Raw genomic sequence first — 21645 nt, forward strand, 5'->3', positions numbered from 1 at the left:
CCGTGTGTGCTGGTGGCACTGCTGCTCTGGGTTGGGTCCTGTTCAGGTTTTCTCCAGCTTACAGACCAGAAAGCACAAGCACTTGCTGCCTGCAGCTGAGCACTCTGCCCCCCGGTGAGCGGCCACACAAGGACCTCATACTGGCTTCCAGACAGGGGGAAATAGCTGCTGTTTCTCTCCTCTGTTTTTTTGTTCATCTGTGTGATGTAGGTAATGCACACTGAAGCCTGGAGTTTCCTCTGTCAGGGAAGAGGCTGCAAGCAAAAGTTTATAGGTGTTATGCCAAAGGAACATCCTGTTTTGTTACTTGATCAGCTCTGATTCCACAGTCCACGCTGGGTGTGCTACAAAGTGTGATGTGCCTAAAGTCTGACTCTAAGGAGTAAAAGGCTGGAGGGATTGCTAGGAGGGAATTGAAAACAAACTGAATGTGTAAAACCTGAAGGCTGCTGGGTCAAACAGCCCTTCATGTAATAGGAAATGCCAGAGCTTATTTATAGTTATGTGCTGGGTTGACCCTGGCTGGAGGCCAAGTGCCCACCAAAGCCACTCGTATCACTCCTCTCCTCAGCTGGACAGGGAAGAGAAAATACAGTGAAAAGCTCATGGCTTGAATTAAAGACAGGGAGAGACCACTCACAATTACTGTCATAGGCAAAACAGACTCAGCTTGGGGAAATTAGTTTATTACTGGTCAAATCAGAATCATAGCATACCAGGTTGGAAGGGACCTCAAGGATCATCTAAGGTCTGACCTTTCTTGGCAAAAGTATGCTCTAGACAAGATGCCCCAGCACCCAGTCCAGCGAATCTTGAAAGTATCCAACACTGGGGAATCTATCACTTCCCCAGGGAGATTATTCCTTTGGCTGAATTGGAATTGTACCCATTAACCCTCAACTTTTCCAAGTGACTTCTTGTAAAAAGGGAGTCTCCATCTTCTCTCTGCTGCAGCAGCGCAGTGGTCACTCACACTGAACTTGGTGTCCACCAGGTCCCTTCCCACAGAAGGGGCCCTAGCTGGGTCGATTCCAGCTGATGCTCCACACCTGGATTCTGTTTTCCCAGGTGCAAGACTTAACAGTTGTCCTTGTTGAACTTCGTAAGGTTCTTGTTTGCCCGCTCTTCCAGCCAATCCAGGTCTTCCTGCAGTGTGGTTCTCCCTTCTCAAGTGTCCACTTCCCCACTCAGTTTGGTGTCCTCAGCAAACTTTGTCAGGCTGCACTTCTCCACCAGTCTATTCAGGAATGCACAATTCCACAAACTTTCCCTGGTCAATCCACTTGTACAGCAGTGGTTTGAGAAGTGAAAATGTGTGTGCTCAGGAACTGGGCTGAGAGAGACCTGCTGCGTTCACAGGTCCATCAGATTCTGCATAGTCTAGCTTCTAAACAGACCAAAATAAGGTATCAAAATGTATTTTTAAAAAAATCTTGGTGCTTAGTCACCCCATCTCTTGCATGTTTAATTCGCTCCTCTTTCGTCTGGTTTCTGGGGACAGAACAGGAGCCAAAATAGTCCCTGCAAATTGTGTGATATGATTGTCTTTTTTGCTTGTGAGGTTGTTAAAGTGGAAGGAGCAGAGAGCATGGCTGGAATTTATAACTTGTGACTCTCTTCACTGAGAACTGGAATTTTCAAAGCAAATCTCTACAAGGGGACTGTGTTACTGTGACTTCTCATGCAGTATAAATGATGTTTCTTTCAGTTTACATCAAACAGAGTTGCCGTTGCTTCCCGATCCAGTGGAAGCTCTGGTAATTGCTTTTGTAGGTTCCATTTATAGGTCTGATTTCTATGACTAAATTTAATTACTTACAGCTGAATCCAGTCAAAGTAATAAGTTCAAAATAACCTCTGTCATGCTGCCGTGGAAGCAGATTGTTCCCAGAAAAAGGCAACTTCCTAGTTGTTTCATTTTTCAAGAGAAGAGTTTTTAACTTTCACCTATTTGTTGCCTGGTTAAATGAAGAATGGAGCTTTGCAGGACTCTCCCACTCAAAGCTGTGGGCTGCGGTGAGGTTCCTTTGTCCTGCCTAACAGCACTTGGAGCATTTCCTCATACATGAGTCTTGCGTTCCATGCAAAGAAATGAGGTGTTCTGTTCTGCAGGTCTGTGCAGCTGGAGCACAGAGAGAAGTGACTTGGCCAGGATCCCCTTGAGTTGGTTGTCTTCAAGGCCCAGCACTGCTGTCAGGTGAGCACATCACGTGTCCTGTGCTTACAGTGGCTGGGCTCTGAGCCCCCACTTGCGAGATCCGTGTGCCTGATGGGACAGAGATGTCTCCAGCTGCTGAGGCTTGGTCTTGCTATGCCTCTGTTTGAGGCACTTCTTGTCTTGGAGAAGTTCTTGGTTCCAGTCTCCCTTGGGTTCCTGGGCAGCACTGGTACAGGTGTGGGCTGCTGTGCCACAGAGGGAACATACAGCATTATAGCTTCAGAAAGCGTTAAAAATACATGAAGGGAATCAAGTAGCGCATGTTCTCATTTCTAGGTTGTACTGAGTCACAAATAGGTGGGGAAGGGCTTTGAGGACAGTCACTGCATGCCTGCCCTGCTCCTCGCATGGGCTCCAGGCTGGCTGTGGCCAGAATCACCTGCAGGTCTACAGGGACCTTTTGTTGGATCCAGTGTGAAGGTTGTGATCTTGTACAGTGATGTCCTTCTTGACCTGTGGCACCCTGATTGGAAGTACATCTGATGATGTGTGATGAGAAAGAACAGATGCCTTGAAAGATTGCCATGTAGTGAGAGAAAAGCTTGGAATTATTTACTGAAGTGTTAACAAAGACATAAAGGATGATGTTCTTGTTTTTCACTTTATTATGCAAGAATTAAATGAAAGACTCCTTAACTGATCTGCAGAAAAAGCTGCTGCAGGACAGTGCAGGGACATAGTAACACTGGTGCAGTTGTGGCAGTTGTACCTTTTCTTATGTCTCTGTTTCTGTCCTGCTGGACACTTGCTGACTCCGAGCTGCATTTTCTGATGTTCATATGATATTAGCATGATTGATCTGGGGCTGGCTGTCTTTCTTCTGTTGCATATGCATGAGTGCACACACATGCTCACTTAAGTGAATTTGATTTCTTCGTTTCTTGTCTTTTGCCTTTGTCTGACACATTGTCATTTAAATGACCAGTTCTTTCCAGGCTTTTAATTCTCACTTTTCATTTCTTTGTAAAACATTTCTCCTCCCTTTTTAGCACCTAGGCATAGAGTGGGAACACTGTGCGGTGTGACCGGAGGGTCTGGCACGGCCCTTTGGCACTGGATGGCAGAGCTGAGCGGTGTGCAGGGTCTGGGGGAGCATCCTGAAGGTCTGGAGAAAGAAAAGGAGCTTCTCCTGAAAGACATGTGAAATCAGTGATGATCAGTTAACAGAGCAGACCAGGAGATCTCTGAGGGAAAATTATTTTGTATCTTATAAATGAATGGGCATAAATAATATCTCAGGAAATTTACTGCAATTTACTCTAGACTTTTTCATTTAAATGATAGAGATTTTTAAGAGAAACAATGGAAAACATTTATTGTCATGAAAGCCAACAGAATATGTGCAAGTGTAGTTGTATTACATTCATTTTTTTCCCCTCAATCTGTTACAAAACTCCTGTCAGTATAGACAGAAAGGGGAATTCCTCGGTGACTGCTTGCCTTTTCCTCTGGGAAAGCTACAGGCGTGCAGCTCTGCTTTTGAATGCTGCTCTTTCTTCCCAGGAAGATGCTCAGGGGAATAGCTCAGCTGGGAAGGATTCCTCTGTCATTTAAAGGATGAACTAGGAGGTAATTACTCATGCCACTAGGTCAGTCGGTATTGATGAGGGCTGCTTCAGGATGTTAATATGTGGGTAAGCCTTTGGTGGTTGAGAATTGACTTAAATCCTTCAAGCTTTGTTGTGTGTGAGGCGCCTGTGTGTTCATATTATCTAAAGCAGATTTATAGGAAAGCAGATTTCATGGACAGATTGAGCTGTGCTCTTTGATCCCATCATGGGTGGTTGGGTGTGGCAATTGTGAAATTTCTCTTGGAAATGCAGTGATTTGTACCTGCTGCCATACAGTTATTGATTAAACAGGCTGGGTATGGATTGCTGCACGTGTGCCTGGCCTGCTAAAAATCTGAAAAATGTGGGAAAAAACCCCCACTAAAAATAACCCATAAAATCAGCTGTTAAATCTGAGTCCACATAACTACCTGGCAAGTTTCTAATGATGGTTGGACAAAGGCTGTGCAGTGTTCATTGCCTGGTCTGGTGAGCGAGTGGTATTTAGTGCCACAGAGCTGGGAGGGAGGGGAGGCTTCAAGATAGTGTGGACAGGAACAGTTGTTCTGCTGCTGGGCATTGTGGATGCTGGGAAGAATATGCATGAGCCATTGGAGAATGCCTTGTTGCCAGTGATGCAGACGCTGTGCTCCAGGCAGCTGCAAAAGAACAGGGAAGCTGCCGTGGAATTCTGATCCAAGTGCCTGCATGAGCGTGCTCTCGCAGTTGTACCCTGTAGCAGGTCTGTCGGGCCGTGCCTGCCCCGTGAGCTGTGAAGGGTTTGTGCTGCCAGATGTGGATATGGCTCATGGCAACATGTGATGGCAGGACAGGCTCAGGGACGTGACAGCAGGCAGCAGACAGAGCTCCCAGCTCTCTTGTGCTGAGGAGCAGCACCCAGGAGAGGTGATGCTGAGCCACACTGAAGCAGGTGCATAACCTGTGGGGCCTCATACACAGGGCATGACTAAGGGGTCATGCTTTTATCTGGGCTTAGTGTTGGCAAGGGTGAGTGGGCTGAGTTTTGGTCACCTCTTCCCTCTGGACCCTGCTCATTAGTCTGTTCAGACCCATTCAAGTGTCTTGAAGTGTTCTGGACCATCATTAGCTTTGAGTGAACAGCTGATGACCCAGTACTGACACAGGGATAAATTATTCAGTGTGTCTTATTTGGGAATTCAGAGACTTCATGATGAAAACTACAAAACTGTTATTATGTGTCTGACATTCTGAGATTTCATCTCTGTGTCTTCAATTATTCACTAAGCCTGCTTGTTCCCCTCCCGGCACCCTGATGGGGCTGCAGGCTGGTGGCAAGCAGCAGGCAGTGCTTTCTGCTCTTTGTTCTCCTGCTCTCTCGTGGTACCTTGTGGAGGAAATTTTCCTGCTCACTGTATTAAACCTCTCGCCCAAGGTTGTTCAAATTTGTATAGTTCACAGACAGGGAAGAGTCTGTGGCCATCTGTATTGCTGGAGATTTCTTAGCAAACTGTAATTATTATGAACTTTCTCCTTCCCTAGAGACACAGTTTTCACTGTGGCTGTGTTTATCCTGCACGAGTGCTGCAGTGGGACAGCAATGACCTGGTTGTCAGAACATCCTCTTGGAAATGCCTAAAGAGAGTCCAGCGGAAGAGGAAGTTGCAAAAAGCAGTTAAGGAAGGGTCTGTCCTTGGGAGCAGAGCCGGGGAGTTCTGTGCCAGTGGCGTGTGCCTTGTGCTCGGGGTTCTGGCTGTGCTGGGGGGCTCCCGGCTGGAGCAGAGCTGGAGGCACAGCAGCCGTCAGCACAGGGCGTTGTGTTGTGGAACGACAAACAGACCCTCAGAGCTGAGAGACCCTCACGCTGTTGGTTTTGTATGGGCAGTTACTGTGTCTGTTAGTCAGGAGAGAATTAACACTCCAAATGATTCTGCTGCTAAGCAGCTCCAGTAAACTGGGATGTGGTGTCCTCTGTACTGTCCCCTGTCTCAGCTGTGGTCCTGGGGCAGGGCAGTGCTCAGCTTTGTCCTGCAGCGTTCCCAAACTGTGCCTTCAGAGCTGCAGGGCCTCCCTCTTGGCTGAGCATGTGCCCTCATATTTGTACGTAGGGAAGCTTTTCTGCCACCTGACACCTGCCTGTATCAGAGTCCAGATGTAATGAGTTCCTCTTAGCTGGAAGGAACTGTGACACATCAACATTCCTCTTTTGTTTTGGTGTCTCTGTAGCTATACTTGCGTGATTTGCAATTTCTGTACAGCCTTGATAACTTTCTTAGGAGTCCAGACTTGAGCTCTGCAGGCAGGCAAGCACCCAGCATCATGAGAGGCCCTTCTGCTGAGTGTGTCAGGTACTGCAGAGCAGTGCTCAGGTATCTGCTGTGTTCCAGTATGGGGAAGTTTTAGTCTGTAGTAGATAATTTTAGAAAAGAGAGCCAAAATTAATACTTATGAACTCATCACCCGATGAAGGAGAAATTTTCTTGTGGATGTACAGAGAAATGTCTTCATTTCTCCTGGGGCTCCTAGGGATGGAAAGTCTGAATCAGGCTGGAGTCTCCATACCAAGACATGCCAAATACTTCAGAACTTAGAATATTTTCTTCCAAGCCAGGACGCAAGTAATGGAGTTCACAGGATATGTGAGAAAGACCAGAACTTGTCTACACAGGCACAGCTTTTGCTTTCTTTGTCATCACTTGGGTAATTTCAGCCAAAAGAAGAACAGAGAGAACGCTTGGGGAGGGAACAGAGCCTGCCCTTTACTGGCTTGCTGTGGGCAAAGAACTGAGGCATGGTTGTCATTAGAAAGCATTCAGCCTCTTAAACTCAGGTATGTTCTGTAATAAAACATTCTCTCCTGCCCATTCCAGTTATTTGAATTAAGTACAGTTGTAACTTAAAGGTTGAAGATGTTGGAATAAAGATTTCCAGGTGATGCTGCCTAGGGCAGCTTTCTCTCTGTGGAAGAGATACAGAGAGTACCTCTGCACAGAGCAGCTGCTCATGTCCTCCACAGAGGAAACCTTCTCCCAGTGCTCTCTGTTTTTTGCTGGTGCTTTTGGGTTTACAATAGACACACGTGCAATAAGTGGGGATAGTAAGGAATTTGGCACTTTTGTGAGAGTGAAACAAATCCAGTGAGTTCCTATAATAAAGTTGGAAGTGTAGCCAGTACTCCTGCTGTTCTCCTGGCTTGTAGGAATGGAAGCTGCTAAGTAGCGTTTGGAATCTCAGGTGTCGTTTTCTGTGTGATGAACAAAGGAAGGTAGATTACATTGTTTTCTGTTAGCCTGATGCAGGCAATGCAATGTTTTCTGTGTTCCTAAAGCGCAGACCCTTGCTGGCGAGGGAGATTGTCCTGTTTTGGGATTGTGAAGCTGAGAAGGGCTGGGTGCTCTTCTCCTGCTGCTCTGTCCCTTCTACAAAGGCATAAGTGGATCAGTCTGGTGTTCATCTCGTGGCTGGTGCAAGCAGCAGTGTGAAACCCCCGGGAATCATGGTGAAAACCAGCTCTTTGTGCTGGTTCCTACTGTCTCAGATAAGTGCTGATGTGTGCGCAGAGGAAGAGTCCTCAGTCCTTAGCTATTCTGCCCTCAGTGTGGCTCCTCTGTATGAAGGATTTTACAGTGTATTAGAGCATGAAAATTGCTATTTTTGGACTTGGCTGTTGCAGCCCCACTGAAGAATGACACCTATTCTGGAGTTCATCCAAATACTGTTCTAACAACAAAACGAAGTGGTGGGGCAACTAAAATAAAGCAGATGTTTAGCAGGGAAATAATTTACAATTGGCCAGTTTGATGGTACCTCTTGACCCTTTCAGGGCTGTTCAATAAAACTAGCAGTTTCCATAGCAACTACTAAATTACTTGGTGGTTCAGAGATCTGTGATAAAGGAGGCGAGTCATTGTAAGGAAACATGGTGTTGATGTTTCTCCCCTTTGCATTACAAGAGTAACGATCTGGCAAAATTTGCTAAATGGGACGCCCCTGCTGAAGAATTTTTCCCACGTTCACCTTGGCCAAAGAGATTTGTATGTTTAGTACGTCTACAAATTTGATTTTCCCCCTTTTCCCCATCATCAGCTCTGTCCTTGGCAGGCAGTGCTGGCTGGGTGCTGGGAGATGATGAGCCAAGAGGCAGGAGCTGTGTCTGCAGTGGGTGTGTGCTGGCCTTCTCTGTCACGGTCCCTGCTGAGCACCAGCTGCTTCTCCAGGTATGCTGCAGCTGCAGTTATCCTGTGCCATTTCATCTTACTTTTGTCTTCTGCTTTACTCTCCTGGAGATTGTACTGCTCAGATTTTTTTTCTTCTTCTTCTTCTCAAGATCGTGGCAATCTGCAGGGCCCATGGAGATGTGTGCTAGGGAAGTGGCTTCAGGGTTTGTTTTCTACAAAGCCCAGCATGGTTCTGGAGGCTCTTGGGGTGCGTTCCACGTCTATGAACATTTGGTTGTATGCAGAGCTGTTGCTCCAATGGAGTTTATCTTCTGTGTTGGGAAAACTGTGTGCGTTAAAATCCTGAAATGCCTGTTTAAAATATTGCAATGCATTTGTGACACACAAATCAACATCTGCATCTGATGCTGATCAAAGTTTATCTGACTTTCAGCAGTTAGGGAGGTTTTGAGTCACTTGGTAAAGTAAGCCATGGTTGTCAGAAGGTTGTTAAATGATCTCTTCTGTATCTTGATGTCCTTCAGTGGGGACAAGAACATTTCCAAAACAACCCTAAATGCTTTTCAGGTTGGCAGCAATCAAACAGCAACTGAAACCAGGCCGAGTTGCCATGGATAATTGGAAAGTGCAAGATGCAGGGACTTTACAGGTGGAGAGTGAAGCCAAGACAGTACAGTCTTCGGGATGGAGGAAGAGCGCCTGGATTTGGAGAAAAGTATTAAATTTACAATTTAAATCATGGTTCTTCTGAGCATGGTAAAAGTTGTCTTTTTTTCTGCAATTTCTGAAAGAAGTTGTTTGGCCAGAAATTTTACCAAACTCTGTCCCTGTTTACTTGTGGATGAACTGTAGCAGATACTGCAATGTCGGCCTTAGAACACGAGAGGCTGGTTCTGCCTTCCGTGTGCTCTACTTGGGCACGGAAAGGTTGGTTGTTACTCTAGAGCACTTTCCTCTGCTCCTGGCTCGTTCTTGCTGTTAAATAAGGCTTAAGAGTTGTGGCTGATAAAGACAGGGAGATTGTCTGCTGGCATGTGCTGTTAGGGAAGGAGAAGGATGTTCTCTGAAGAAGGGATCCAGGATGTAGCTGCTGTTTCTAGAGTGAGCGTGAAGTGGATGAGAATAGAACAGGGATAAGCTCTGTGAAAAGCTGAACTGTTAACTTCAACTAAGTAAGCAAGGGTTTGTCTTTCTGTTTACTAACTCAGTTCCATTTGTTTCAGGTGGGCAGGTGATCTGTGCACAGAATCCCACTGGCACATAGTGGAAGAACAATTAATAAGAATGATTAAATGCTCTTTGGATAAAACAAGGCAAGATATTTTACACAAACACACATCCCTCCTGTTTTTCTCTGTAGGCTCAATGGGGCTTAGAGGAAACTTCCATTTTCAAGTAGTAATTTCCATCTTTCTCCACCTGTAAGGGGCACCTTGGAAACAGGTAGAAGATAAAGAAACAAGGCTGCAGAGACAACAAATCCATTATGCTGATTCTGACAGTGGTGGTTCAGGTACCAGCCAGGTGTAGGACTGTGAAGGAAAAGTGTTACCTGGAGCGCAGCTTTAACTTCGGGAAAGCAGGAGTTCAGCTCGTGTGGCCAGCAGCAGTATTTATGCATGTGCTGCATGTGTTCTGAATTAAAGCACATTCTTCCCTCTCCTCACATTCCTGAAATCCCACAGCAGAGATTTGTCCGTGTTTTTCTCTAAAATTTGGCTATAAAGCAGTTACAAGGGGAGAGGACAGATTCAACCTGGTGCTTGGCCCCGAGAAGCTGTGGCAGCTGTTCCCACATTCCCTTCCTTCTGTTGGTTGATTGCATGGCACTGGTCGGCTGCAGGCCCAGCTGGCGTGGGCGGCCACGAGGGGCAGTGGGTCTGGCTGCCCAAGAGGTGTTCTGCAGACTCAGAACAGCATGATTAAATGCATCATAGGTTATTCCTGCTGTTTCTGGCATTGTCTCCTGATCTGGCAAACCAAGAGAGCATTATGGAAGAGGTTTTTCTGTGTGTTTGCCTTTCCTGCCCCGATGGCCAGCTGTCCAGGGTCTGAGGATGACAGCAGTATGAAGGTGGTTTGAATTTCCTCCCCTGTGTACAATGGGAGCTTTTGTCTAAGACCGAGGAGTTATTTTCAAGTTTTCCATGTTTGTTTGACAGTAATTTTCTGCTCCGAGTTCTTCTGATGCTGTTCCAGTTTTGTTCCTCTGTCTCTGTTATCCAGTTAATGTTGGCCAGCATGGCGCCATGTCCGTGAGTCTGTGGTGGGAAGTTCGGTGGCAGAGGGACCAGGTGAGCCCTGGCAGGAGGGTAACACAGGTTGGCCTGTGATGGCAGCAGGACTCCTGTGGAAACAGGAGTGGGTGTACAGGGCGAGGCACAGGAGCCCCTGGGCAGCCGGGGGGAACATCCCAAAGCCAACATAGTCTCTGTTCCTTGTGGGCCAGAGGATCATCCATGCAAATGTTGTCTGCTACACATATGACCCTTGAAAGGGTGCCTCTGCTTCCGAGAGAGGTGGGGCTCCCAGATTTCTGCTGAGCTGTCCATGTGTCCTGAGACAACCGGGTGACCATGCGCTCTGAGAAGGGCCCCCATGTGCGAGGTAATTCCCCAGTCCTGGCTGGTTTAAAATATTTATAAAACATACCATCTGCCCAGTAAAGACTGTAGTATGGGCTACTAAGTTAAATCATATTCCAGAAACATGAGCTCATGCTTCAGACTGACAAGTGCCTGTGGTAAGACAGGACTGAACTCCCGTGGCTGCTGCTTCCCTCCCACTCTTGAAAGCATTGCATATGAGAGGCACTAAGGATCAAAATGCTTTATTGCCATGGATTCTGCTGGGAAAAATAGTATGAATCCAATGTATGAGCATGAATACCAGAGGCTGCCACAGATGCCAGTACAGAAGTATTTGCCTAGATGCCGGGTCCAAAAAATTAAAAGTATGTTCTAGTAAGAAAAACATTGAGTTGTCTTGTTTTCCTTTACTCAGCTTGGGTTTATTTAGTAAAATCTTAGAGGTCCCATTTGTATTCTTACATGCTCACTTTGTACTGTATTTTTTGTCTTCATTGGATGTTTTTTATTAATTATGAGCCAATTACTGTTGCCTAAAACAGTTCTTGCATATTAATATAAGAAGAGTTAATAAAAATTTCAGGACCCCTCTTGATATTGGCCATTCAATGATGGCATTTGCATTTTAATCCTATTTCAGGTTCCACAGGAAAATCTAATACTCAGGGTCCAGACAGTTATCTAGGTGGGATCTCAGATGATTAGGATCAAAAAATGAATAAGCATGTTTGTGTTGCCTGGACACTGCAGTCGTCAGTCCAGTGGCAGCTCCTAGTAGGACAGATAGAAGTTCTCCTTTTGCATTAAATGGGCTATAATAAACACAGATGGAAAATACTAATGTGTACAGAAACGACACGGGTCAGTAAATTGAGCAGAACAAATAGGGCTTGTGCTTGGAATTGCAGAGAGGGGCTGTGCCTGGAGGGGCAGATGCTGACCCTGCTGCAGATTGACCACTAGTCGAGGGGCAGGACCATCTCTGTGTTTTTCTCCTGTTCATACAAGTTTTGTAAAATTAAGCTGAGGGTAGAGAAAAGCACTAAAAAACTATGTTCCAGCCATGAAAACATGGAGTGCTCTGAAAAGCAAGGGGTAAAAAAGGCAAGTCTGCAAAGTTCAGGGTGGCAAAACCTGAACAAAATGGGAAGCCTTGTTACCCTTCGGATGGGTGCCGTGCTGGGGGTGATGTCACTTCACCTCACTGGAATCTGTCCTGAGGCCAGCAGTGTGAGCAGCCTCTGTCACAGGGGCAGTGTTCTGGCTTGGAAGTCTCAAGTGCCAAATATATTTTGCCAGTTAATTACTTAGAATAACTTATTTTTGCTTCCAGAACAGCAACAGTGCTGTCAAAGGTATTATGGATACAAAGCACTAATTATCCCTTGTCGTTCCTCCTTCCCTTGGCTGCATGAAATCAGTAGCCCGTGGAAGCACGGCTGGTTGTGCAGCAGGCTGAGCCCACCTGGCCGTGTGGGCCCACATGGGGTCTGATTCCAGAGGTGTACAGGAATGCTCACTAACAGCCTCTCCAACGTAGTACTGGGGCCTTGATGAGATCAGCGGCTTGGTAGATCTGCCTTGTACCTTTTAATCCTCTTCCCTTCCCAAAAGGCTCCTGCTCACAGAGCTGCATCCCTGCTCTCCATGTCCTTCCGAGGGCAGTGGATGGGCTGTGCAGACCTCATGCTGGAGGGGTGGGTGCAGATGCTGGGAACCCCTGGCACACTGTGACTCTGGAGATGGGAACAGCAGAGCCGTGTCCGTCCTGCTAAGACAAGGATAGGAGAAAACATTTCCCATTGAGGGAGATGCATCTAGTGCCAAATTTCAGCTGAGAGCGAGGCTTTTTTCTTGCACGGTGCTTTGTTCCTGGAAAGTGTGATACAGAGACTGAAAAAATGAAAGAGATGGTTCCAGCTGTTTGTATTACACTGAGGATGCAGAGCACCAGGGTTAGAAAACACCTGCTGTTCCTGTCTTGTCTTTAGTGAAGCATTGTCCTCTCCTTGCTTTAATCTTCTTAAAAGGAATTGATCATTTTTTCTTACTTGGGATCACTGGAAAATTAATGTAACTGTTGCTGTAGAGTGAGCACTGTAGTATCTTCACATAATGGGATTTAAAATTTAAAGCTCACTCAGCATGGGAAGGCTCTGTCTGTGTTGGGACCGGGAGCCGCTCCTTGGCTCACTCCTTCAGCTGCAGCTGCTGGCTCCCTGCCTTCCCTTTTCCTCTCCTCTTCCAAAGGGTGATTCTCACCGTTTCCTCTTTGCAGATTTTTTCCCTTGATACAGTGTCTTCATTCCAATGCTAAACTAACTTGTGAATGCCTCTTGGGGAGGAAATAGGTGATGTGAATGCTTTTTATTTATTTTGTTAAAGGTCCATGGGGAACACAATGTGTGGAGAGCCTTCTGTGTATGCTGGAAACTGGAGGAGAAAGGAAGGAAGGAAGGAAGGGTTTTTTGCAGGAGAAAAATGGGCCAAAATCTTCCTTTCAGTTATGATTAATAGGTTTTTCTTTTGGGCTTTGAATATTGTGTTTGTATTCAAATTAAGTGGCTTCCAGGGGGGGTTTCCAGGAATACATATGGGGAGCGGATAAAAACCCCTTCCATAAAGGACGTTCAGAATGTGCGGAACTGAACTGCACGTTTGTGGGTCTTGCTCTGTCTTGTCTCCTCCTGTCACCTGGAGCCTGTGCAGGGCTCAGAGGATGGGGACTCTCCTTTCTCAGCTTTTGGGATGTGCCAGTGAAGCACAAGGTGCTGAAGAAGCTCACACAACACGTGGAGCTCTGTGCTGGCGGCTGCGTGTCCGTGCCCTTCTCCCAGAGAGCTGAATCAGACAGGCACGGCTGCCCTGGACCAGCCTTGTGGGCTGGAAAGGTCCCTGTCAGAGGCGTGCTGTGTCAAACTCCCTCTGTCATCAGGCAGTAAAGAAAGTAATTAAATGGTAATTCTGAAAAAAAAAAAAAAAAAGGACTTAAAAGTGTACAGCATGATTTAGGTGACAGGCCGCTCGCTGCTGGGAGGGCTCACGCTTGGTGGCTGCTGCGCGTTGTTAGTTCTTTGTATTCTCTTTGATTTAAAGCTTCATGCTCGTAATCTAATTAACACTGAATTGGGTTTCCAGTACAGTGGCTTGTTTGGTTCAATAAGAACACATTTATACTAAAGGTTAATGAAAAGAATTTTGCTTTCATCAAATTTATTAAAAGGGGCTCTACAATCAAGACTTACTAATGGAAAAGAGATTAAATATTCATGTCTCTAAATTTCTCGCATCATTTTTGATTTTCCTTAGTCTCTGCCTTCCTGGATTGGATTCTGAAAGTGCCTGAATGCTTTAATGAAATACCAGTTTGGAAATTGTTTAAATAAAAAGACTCCCACAGATGTATACCTAATGTATCTTGAGCACAGGTCTCTGCTGTTACGGATGGAGAGAGAGAGTCGTGGGATCTTAGCCATGAGATCAATACTGGGAGCCAATCTCAAGGAGCAGTATTGGTTCTTAAAGCACTTTTAAAGAAATGCAAATAATATTTTATCTTCTTTATTTGTACTATTGAAATAGGCTTGAATGAACCCAAAGTGCAGCAAAATTTACATCAGAAAGATATTAGCTGGTCATAAAGATAAAACCTGAATAATGGCATCCAAGGTGCTTGAAGAGTCAAGACCTTTATATAACACAGTGTCCAAATGTGTGTGCTACAAATACCGGAGTACTTTGAGCAAATATTGGATTGTGTTTCTGTGGTCTCTTTCCCAGTAGCTCCCAGGCAGTCCTGGATACCCTTTGGGCCAGGGCTTTACCCCTGTGTGTGAGCAGAGCATGTGTCTGAAGTTCCTGCTTTGTATGTCGGTTCCTTGTGTCCCAGTGTAGGGAGGTGTGGGAGCTCTGTTCGGGAGTGCTTTGCAGCTCTGTGTTGATGTTGTTGCTGGTGTAGAAACAGAAATCCATGGTGAGAGGAGATACAGGTTACTTTGAGGGTGTTGCACATTCCCTTAAAGGGTTTCCTGGGAAAGAAAGAAACAAAGAGAAGTGCTCTTGTAAACAGGTTCAGAATTATGAGTGTCTGGCCTCAGTCTGAGAAGCGCATGTGGATCTGTGTACAGGGGGTGTGTGTATATGTGTGTGTGTGGTGTATTTAAAGTGCACCAAGCAAGTGGGGCAGTGCTGGGCAGTCTTGAGAACGAGCATCTGGTTATAAGTAGTTAAGAATAAGTATTTGGCCAAGTCCAAGGGGAAAGCTTTGCCTTACTAGTAGTTACCAGCCCTGGTCTCCAGAACAGATCAGAGGCCTTTCAAAGGCTGAGAAGGTGATCAAAGTGAGAGGGGTCCACGCTGGGGGCAGCCACAAACCAGACTGTGGTGTCGGGTGGTTTTGATGGTAGCCAGAAGTCAGAGTGTGATGGTGTAGCCTGGTGTCCACCAGCATGAGGTCAGGGCAGCTGTGTTATTTGTGAATATTTGTGACGGGTCAGTGATGGGCATTCCTGTTCCCTCTGTTCCTCAGGCATACTTCCGACAGGGTGTGGCCCTGCAGTACCTGGGACGCCATGCGGATGCACTGGCCGCCTTTGCGTCGGGGCTGGCGCAGGATCCCAAGAGCCTTCAGCTCCTGGTCGGCATGGTCGAGGCCGCCATGAAGTCTCCCATGCGAGGTAAGCACTGGGGGGGTTCTCGGGGGTGGTGACCTCCTGCTGAGGTATCGGAAGCGGGAGTTCCAGTCCGTGGGTGATTCTGACAACATCCTTGGATGGGAGAACTTGCAGGCCTGAAGGGAAAGATTTTAAGATTTGGCTTCTCTGCTGAGTCAGGAGAATTCTGAGAACAGCAGGAGGAACAAAAACTATCCTTCTGATAGAGTGGGATAGCAAGATGGTGATAGCCAGCTTGAGGGGCACTGGAGATAAACCGGGTTTGTATAGCAGTTCCCATGGAGTCCTTGCTCGTTTGTCCTTTCTCCAGTGTCAGTGCAAACAGAGGCATGTGGGGCTGTGGCCCTGGCTGTGCTGTTGCTGAAACAACTTCCCACAATGTTTTGGTGCTTGACTGTTTGGAACAGGGCATCTGAAATGCTCCAGGCCAGTGTTAGCCCAGAAGAGCACATCAGCAGCTTTTCTGTGGTACTAGTGTCTCTCAAAACACAGCATTCCAGAAGGAAAAAAGGCTGCTCTGCTAATTCCCTTCTGTTCAGGCAGTATTTGAAATCACAGGGACCTTGAAGCCATATGAGCTGTGCAGTGTTTTGCCTCTCTTTAAAAATGTCCCTATTTCCAGGATTTTTCTCTCTAGAGGAAGGAGGTCATCTCCTCTTTGCTCTGTTTCTCTTGCAGGCTTTGTGTTGCAATGTCCTAATGCTGTTATCCAGGAGGGAACATGGCAATTCTCGTCCTCAGCAGATGGTGCTGGGGGCTGCAGGGTTTAGGAGCCAAGAAGCACTGAAATGAAAAAATATCCCTGTTGGTGTTTCCTTTTTTGCATCCTCCAAATTGAATTCATCTCGAAATTTCTGTCCTATATAGCAGTTACCTTGTGAAGGTAATTTCATTTGCTACCCAAAGGTACTGAGGCTGCTGCTTAGCATGCAGGTGATGTATTCTGTGTGAGCATCCCCAAATTTGGCTGGATGATCCCTGACCCATTTCCCTGCAGCTGTACATCAGCTGTGCTCCCTGCTGCAGTTAGACCAGTCAAAGCAGCTGAGCAGGTCCAGTGCTGTCATTCCAAAGGAGCACCATCTCCTGCCAAAGAAGACCTTCTTTCTCTCTTGGCATACATCGTGTGCTTTGGGTATCTGCACAGGCACAGCCTTTGCAGATGTTCAGCTGAAAGTTTGTGCTGAAGGAGCAGAAACTGTAATGCCCTTAGACACTGCTGGTGGCCCATTTCCAGTTTCCTACAAAATTACCCAGGTGTTTTCCGTTTTCCATCTGCTGTTATGCCAGGCCTCAGAGCTCAGTATGAGACTGCTCTACATACTCATGCTTCCTTCCTGAAGTGCTTTCTGCAAGGCAAACAGCAGCTTGCCAGGTGATCTGTCTTGATGTGCCAGATCTTAGATGGTACCTTTGAGCCCCAAGCTCCTGCAATAAATCTTAGTTGAATTTGGGCAGTCTGGCCCTTAATTCGTGTGTCATTTGGTTACAAAAAAAATCAAGATGAGTTGTGAAGGTGATTCCTGATGTAAATAACTCGGTTTGTTGAGTAACTTTGCCTTTGGTTTTGTGCTTCAGAGTCCCTGGAGCCCACCTACCAACAACTGCAGAAGATGAAGCTGGACAAGAGCCCCTTTGTTGTGGTGTCTGTGATCGGCCAGGAACTCCTGACTGCGGGCCACCACGGGGCCTCTGTGGTGGTGCTGGAGGCTGCCCTGAAGATTGGCACTTGCAGCCTGAAGCTGCGGGGATCAGTGTTCTCTGCGCTGAGCAGTGCGTACTGGTCCCTTGGGAACACAGAGAAAAGCACTGGATACATGCAGCAGGACTTGGACGTAGCCAAGAGTTTAGGTAAGAATTTGCCTTTCACTCCTTGAGTGCTGGGTTGGGACAGGTGGAACAAATCAAGAGCTAGATTAATGATCAGTATCTCTCTGGAACGCTCAGGTTTCTGTGGGGTTTTACATACTGCTAAATCCAATCTGAAACTCCTGAAATGTGCAGACTGCAGGTTTGTGCAGCCCTATTTGCCTGCCTGTGTGAAGGGGCAGATGATCAATGAATGCTAGGGTTTTACACGGTCTTCTAATTACCTGATGTCATGTATGTGGGAACTGCTCTTACTCCCTGTGTAAACTTATGCTCAAAACCATACATGAGTCTTAAATGAAGCCATCTGTTTTTCCAAAAATTCAATGGACAAAGGTACTCAGTCTGAGATTCTGGGGCAGTAGCCAGGGAAGGAACAAAACAAGAATGAGACAATGATGAAGAAAGACTGTTTAAAAAATAACCAAATTCAAAAATCCCTCTCGAGTACGGTATATTCTGCACAACAGTGGGAGCATTCAGCTTCTCAGGGTGTTGGAGAGCAGGCAGATATGAGACAAAGGCCCAGTCGTGGACAGGTGGAGGACAGTGCCTGAAGGCTCAAGCCAGGAGCACTCACTGAGAGCACAGGGACTGCTCTCTTGAAGATGGCCATAGTTGTTCTTTGTACATCTGAGCTAAGCTGTGCTGCAGAATTGTTTTCTGGAGAAAGCTGACATGCTCTGTGCTTGTTCCTGGGCCATTGACTAAACTTTACAGCAAGGAATAAATGAGGATCAATGGGAAATTGCCAGGTATTAGACCAAAGGAGAAAGTAAAACAATTCTAAAAATAAGGTCGATGGCAAGTGTAGAAGTTTCTGAAGGCCAGCAAGGAGGAGAGTTTGGCTGTGTACTAAACTGTTCTGATGCTACTTGTCACAACGTGTTCCAGTGTTCTCACTGGATGCTTCCAGCAGTGCTTGTATGAGCTAACCTGTGTTTTGTTTGCATGTGACACAGGTGACCAGACGGGAGAATGCCGAGCTCATGGTAATCTGGGCTCTGCATTCTTCTCCAAAGGAAATTACCGGGAGGCCCTTACTAACCACAGACATCAGCTGGTGCTTGCCATGAAGCTCAAGGACAGAGAGGTAGGAATCGTCTTAAATAGTCTGAGCTGAGAGTCAGCACTGTGTGATTTTCCGGACAGATACGAACATCTCAAAAAGCCTTGTCTGTCTGCCCCGTTTTACTCCAAGAATTTGGAAGCTATGTCATTTCTCTTCCCAGGTGTCAGCTTGCCTTTTGTCAAGGAAAGTCTTTGTACCAGTAGATACAGTGTGTGAGTGCAAGGGGCAGGATGTTTGGTTTGTCTTTTTGCCTCCCTCATCTCTAGTCTCCACGGGCTCTGAGCAGGTCCTTTCACCTCCCTCTCCCTTCCCCACCATGTTCCCTCAGCACAGAGGCTCTGGAGCTCTGGGCACTGGGGGTAGAAACTGCTGCTGGGTCAGGGTCAGTCCCACACGGCTTCAGTGGAACCCTCGTGTCCTCAGTGCGTGATACAGGTGCTGCCAGTCCAGACTCTGTTAGGCTGCACCCTCAGTTGTACCTAAGTTGTACTAGAAATGAGCGAGATCCCTGTCCCCAGTGTTTGCGTAAAATACTCTTTGTATAAACACCTGTGAAAAGAAAAAGAACCTTTGCAAGCCTGAAAACAAATTGTTGTGTAGACTGTAGGGGTTGCTAGGACTGGGTCTGCTTTGCCTTGACCATTTGCCATTCAGCTCCTGAGGCATTAGACTGGGCTCCCTGCCAGTGCAGGGAAGTGGGCTGCACGGACTGAGCAGGCTGTCCCAAGGGATTTCTACCAAAAGTTCACTGTAAGGACAGAATCATATTCTAGTGCATTTTACAGGTACAAAACCTATCCCCCCCTTCAGGGATTCCTCTCTACTGTGAATGGGAAGATGGGGTCTGGTGGTCACAAGGCAAGTGCAGGGAGGGGCTAGAGGCAGCAGGCAGGTGAGAATTCATGTAAGCACAAGTAGTTTGGGGGGAGATTTAAAAAACCGAGGAAGATCAGTTTCCCACTGGTAAGTCGTGGAAAAAATCCACTTGAATTTGCTGAGTGCTTTACTGAAATATTATTTGATAAGTTGAATATCAAGTAAACCTTGGAGAAATGCATCTTTCAGTAGGTTGTGGAAGGACTGTGACTGGGGGAGGGATCTGTTAGACGCTTTCTTGATTATTTTACCAGCTGGAAAGCTTCCTGAATTATTCCTGATTTCCTTGTTTATGTTCACGCAGAGCAGAAAAGCTGTTACTTGTCATTGTTTTTGCAGTTTTCTTGATCGGGGTCCCGTTTGTTGCTGCTAACAGTGTAACCTGTGTGGCTGCAGCTCTTCCGTGGGGTTTCTGCAGCAGCAGATCCCCTGTTGAGGGGGCTGGAGGAGCTGCAGGAGAGTTGCTGTGCTGGTGGAAGCACAGCAGCCCCAGAGCCCAGGCTGGAACATTTCACTGACTTCAGGCCACTGATCTAAAAAGATCCCTCTGGAGAGAGTCAGGGAATGAGGGCTAATCATGATAGTTCTTAGTTCATGACACATCTGGGCACATAATTAACAGTTATTGATAACAAGTGACTACTTGGTTTAGCAAGAAAGCTGAGCTTCTTGGATTTCCTGTAGGATGTAACCACAGGAAATTAATTTGGCGCTTTCTGATGACATCATCTTGACCACAGAGCTTCCTCTGAACAAAAAGCTGTTTTTCTTGGCCTCCTTTGCAGACATTTTTATAATGCAAATGTTATAAAGTTGCAATAGGGCTGATGTGAATTCCACCAGAAGGGAATTTGGTGTACGGCTTTAATGAGGTAATTGTTTTACCTCCGACTGTACAGAGAATTGGCAGAGAAGGTAAAAAGTGCTCGTCTGTATGGGTTACTGCTGTCTTCAGAGGGACTGTCAGGTTCTGAGGCTGCAAATGTTTGTACCAGGGGCTTCTACTGGCTGTGTCACTCCTAAACTGAGGAGGAGGTTGCAGAGGATCTGTCTGGAGTACTGAGGTCTGTCTTCCCCTGCGTGGGTGTGGAGAAGGGAAGCTGTCAGCTGAGCAAGGAATTGTCTCAGCTGTTCACAGCGACTCAAGATTTTAAACGTTTTTCTTCCCTGGCGTGGGGAGTCTGTGCAGCTCCTGTTACAAGCACTGTATGGTGCTGAGCACAGGCCGTGTGTCCAGGCAGACCATTCGCTCTTTCAGCCACTGTGAGGAGAAGTTTGGGCTGTTTTGTGATACTTGTGCCCAGAGAGAGCGTGGAGCAGGTGTAGCTGGGGTTTGGCATTCCTGTAGTGTCTCCAGGAGAGACCATGGGGTGTTGAACACACATTTGAATTTGGTCTGTGCAGACAAGAGAGAACACTGGTTCTTAGGAGACACTGTGAAGGGCACCATGCGACAGCCATCTCAGGTAAGGGATGTGTCAGATTTTTTGACCAGCTGCAGTGCCTGGTCAAGAAATTCAGATGAGCTAATTCTCTGAGATTGTTTCTGAAAGACTTAGCAGACTTGAAAAGGCGGTTGATTCAGGAAACCAGGAATCATAAGGGACTTACTCGGTCTTCCTGTCTGTGCATTCCTTGGTTCCTGTGGAGCTCTGCAGATGACCCCTGTGCTCAGTGGGATACCATCCTGAAGAGGGTGACAACAGAAATGAGGGGCAGTAGAAGACAGGATGGTAAGCAGGACCATCTAGGAGGACAGTTGCCTCTTCTGACGGAGATGAGTGTGGAAGCCCAACACTGAGATGGTTTGATGCGGATAAAGAGAAAGTAGCAGTGCAGGTTGGTAGTCTGTCCTTTCTCTGTGAAGATGAAGCAGAGGAGATTTCAGTGTGGACTGTCCTGGCCTGCTGCAGACATTGGGAATGTGGTTGAGAATGACCTGGCTGCAGAGGAGTGAAATGTTGTCTTTATTTCCTTGCTGCTTGGTGATGCATGGATAATGAGTCACAGCCCTGTCCTACACTGGCAGCAGCAGCATCATGTTCTTGTGATGTGTTCGGTGCTCTCTGTGAGTGAAACGTCAGCGCACACTGTCCAGCAGTTCATGTGCTGAGGAAATAAGTGTTCTGGTATCTTGAGCTGCTGCTCTTTTTTCCAGTCACTATTTAGTGCCCTTGAAAGGGGCTGATAGTTGTACAAAGAGAGGTTCCCTAAAGCAGCAGCCAAAGCACCGGGAAGTGTCAGAGGAGAGGTGGCAGACGGTGTTAGCAGGGAAGACTGCATCACGTTATTTTAGCTCGTTGTCTTTTGCCTGTCACAGAAGCTGACTCTGATGAGCAGCAGAAACTTGCAGCCTGTTTCTTCTCAGAGTGGACTAAGGCCTGCACATAATGGAGGTGCAGAATGTTATGTTTGTACTCTGTTTTTTAATTAATTGCTTTGTTTTTAGCGCCAGGTAATGTGGTCTTCTGGAAGCCATCAGGTAACTCATGTAGCGTGTGTTGATGCCACATCACAAGCTGTGATTTAAACAAGGGTTATGCAGCTGATGAGCTATGCCAGGATCAGAGGAAAGAATGCAGTAAAAATGTAAGTGTAAAAGCTGGTGATGCCTGTAACACCAGTGCCCTATGTCCCTTTTC

The 21645-nt window shown here is 46.7% G+C and overlaps 1 protein-coding gene across 2 annotated transcripts in view; it reads left to right on the plus strand.

The window, feature by feature from the left end:
- The window catches only part of TTC28 (tetratricopeptide repeat domain 28), a 113608-nt gene that overhangs the window by 47429 nt on the left and 44534 nt on the right, over positions 1-21645 (plus strand). For both annotated transcript variants that reach the window (XM_018076237.2, XM_018076239.2), the window contains exons 2-4: positions 15042-15189; positions 16765-17037; positions 18018-18148. In XM_018076237.2, the coding sequence (XP_017931726.2) occupies positions 15042-15189; positions 16765-17037; positions 18018-18148 (552 nt within the window). The remainder of the gene's footprint in view (positions 1-15041; positions 15190-16764; positions 17038-18017; positions 18149-21645) is intronic.

Source organism: Manacus vitellinus, unplaced genomic scaffold, assembly GCF_001715985.3.
Source record: "Manacus vitellinus isolate BGI_N305 unplaced genomic scaffold, ASM171598v3 scaffold_31_pilon, whole genome shotgun sequence".
Taxonomy (NCBI): Eukaryota; Metazoa; Chordata; class Aves; order Passeriformes; family Pipridae; genus Manacus; species Manacus vitellinus.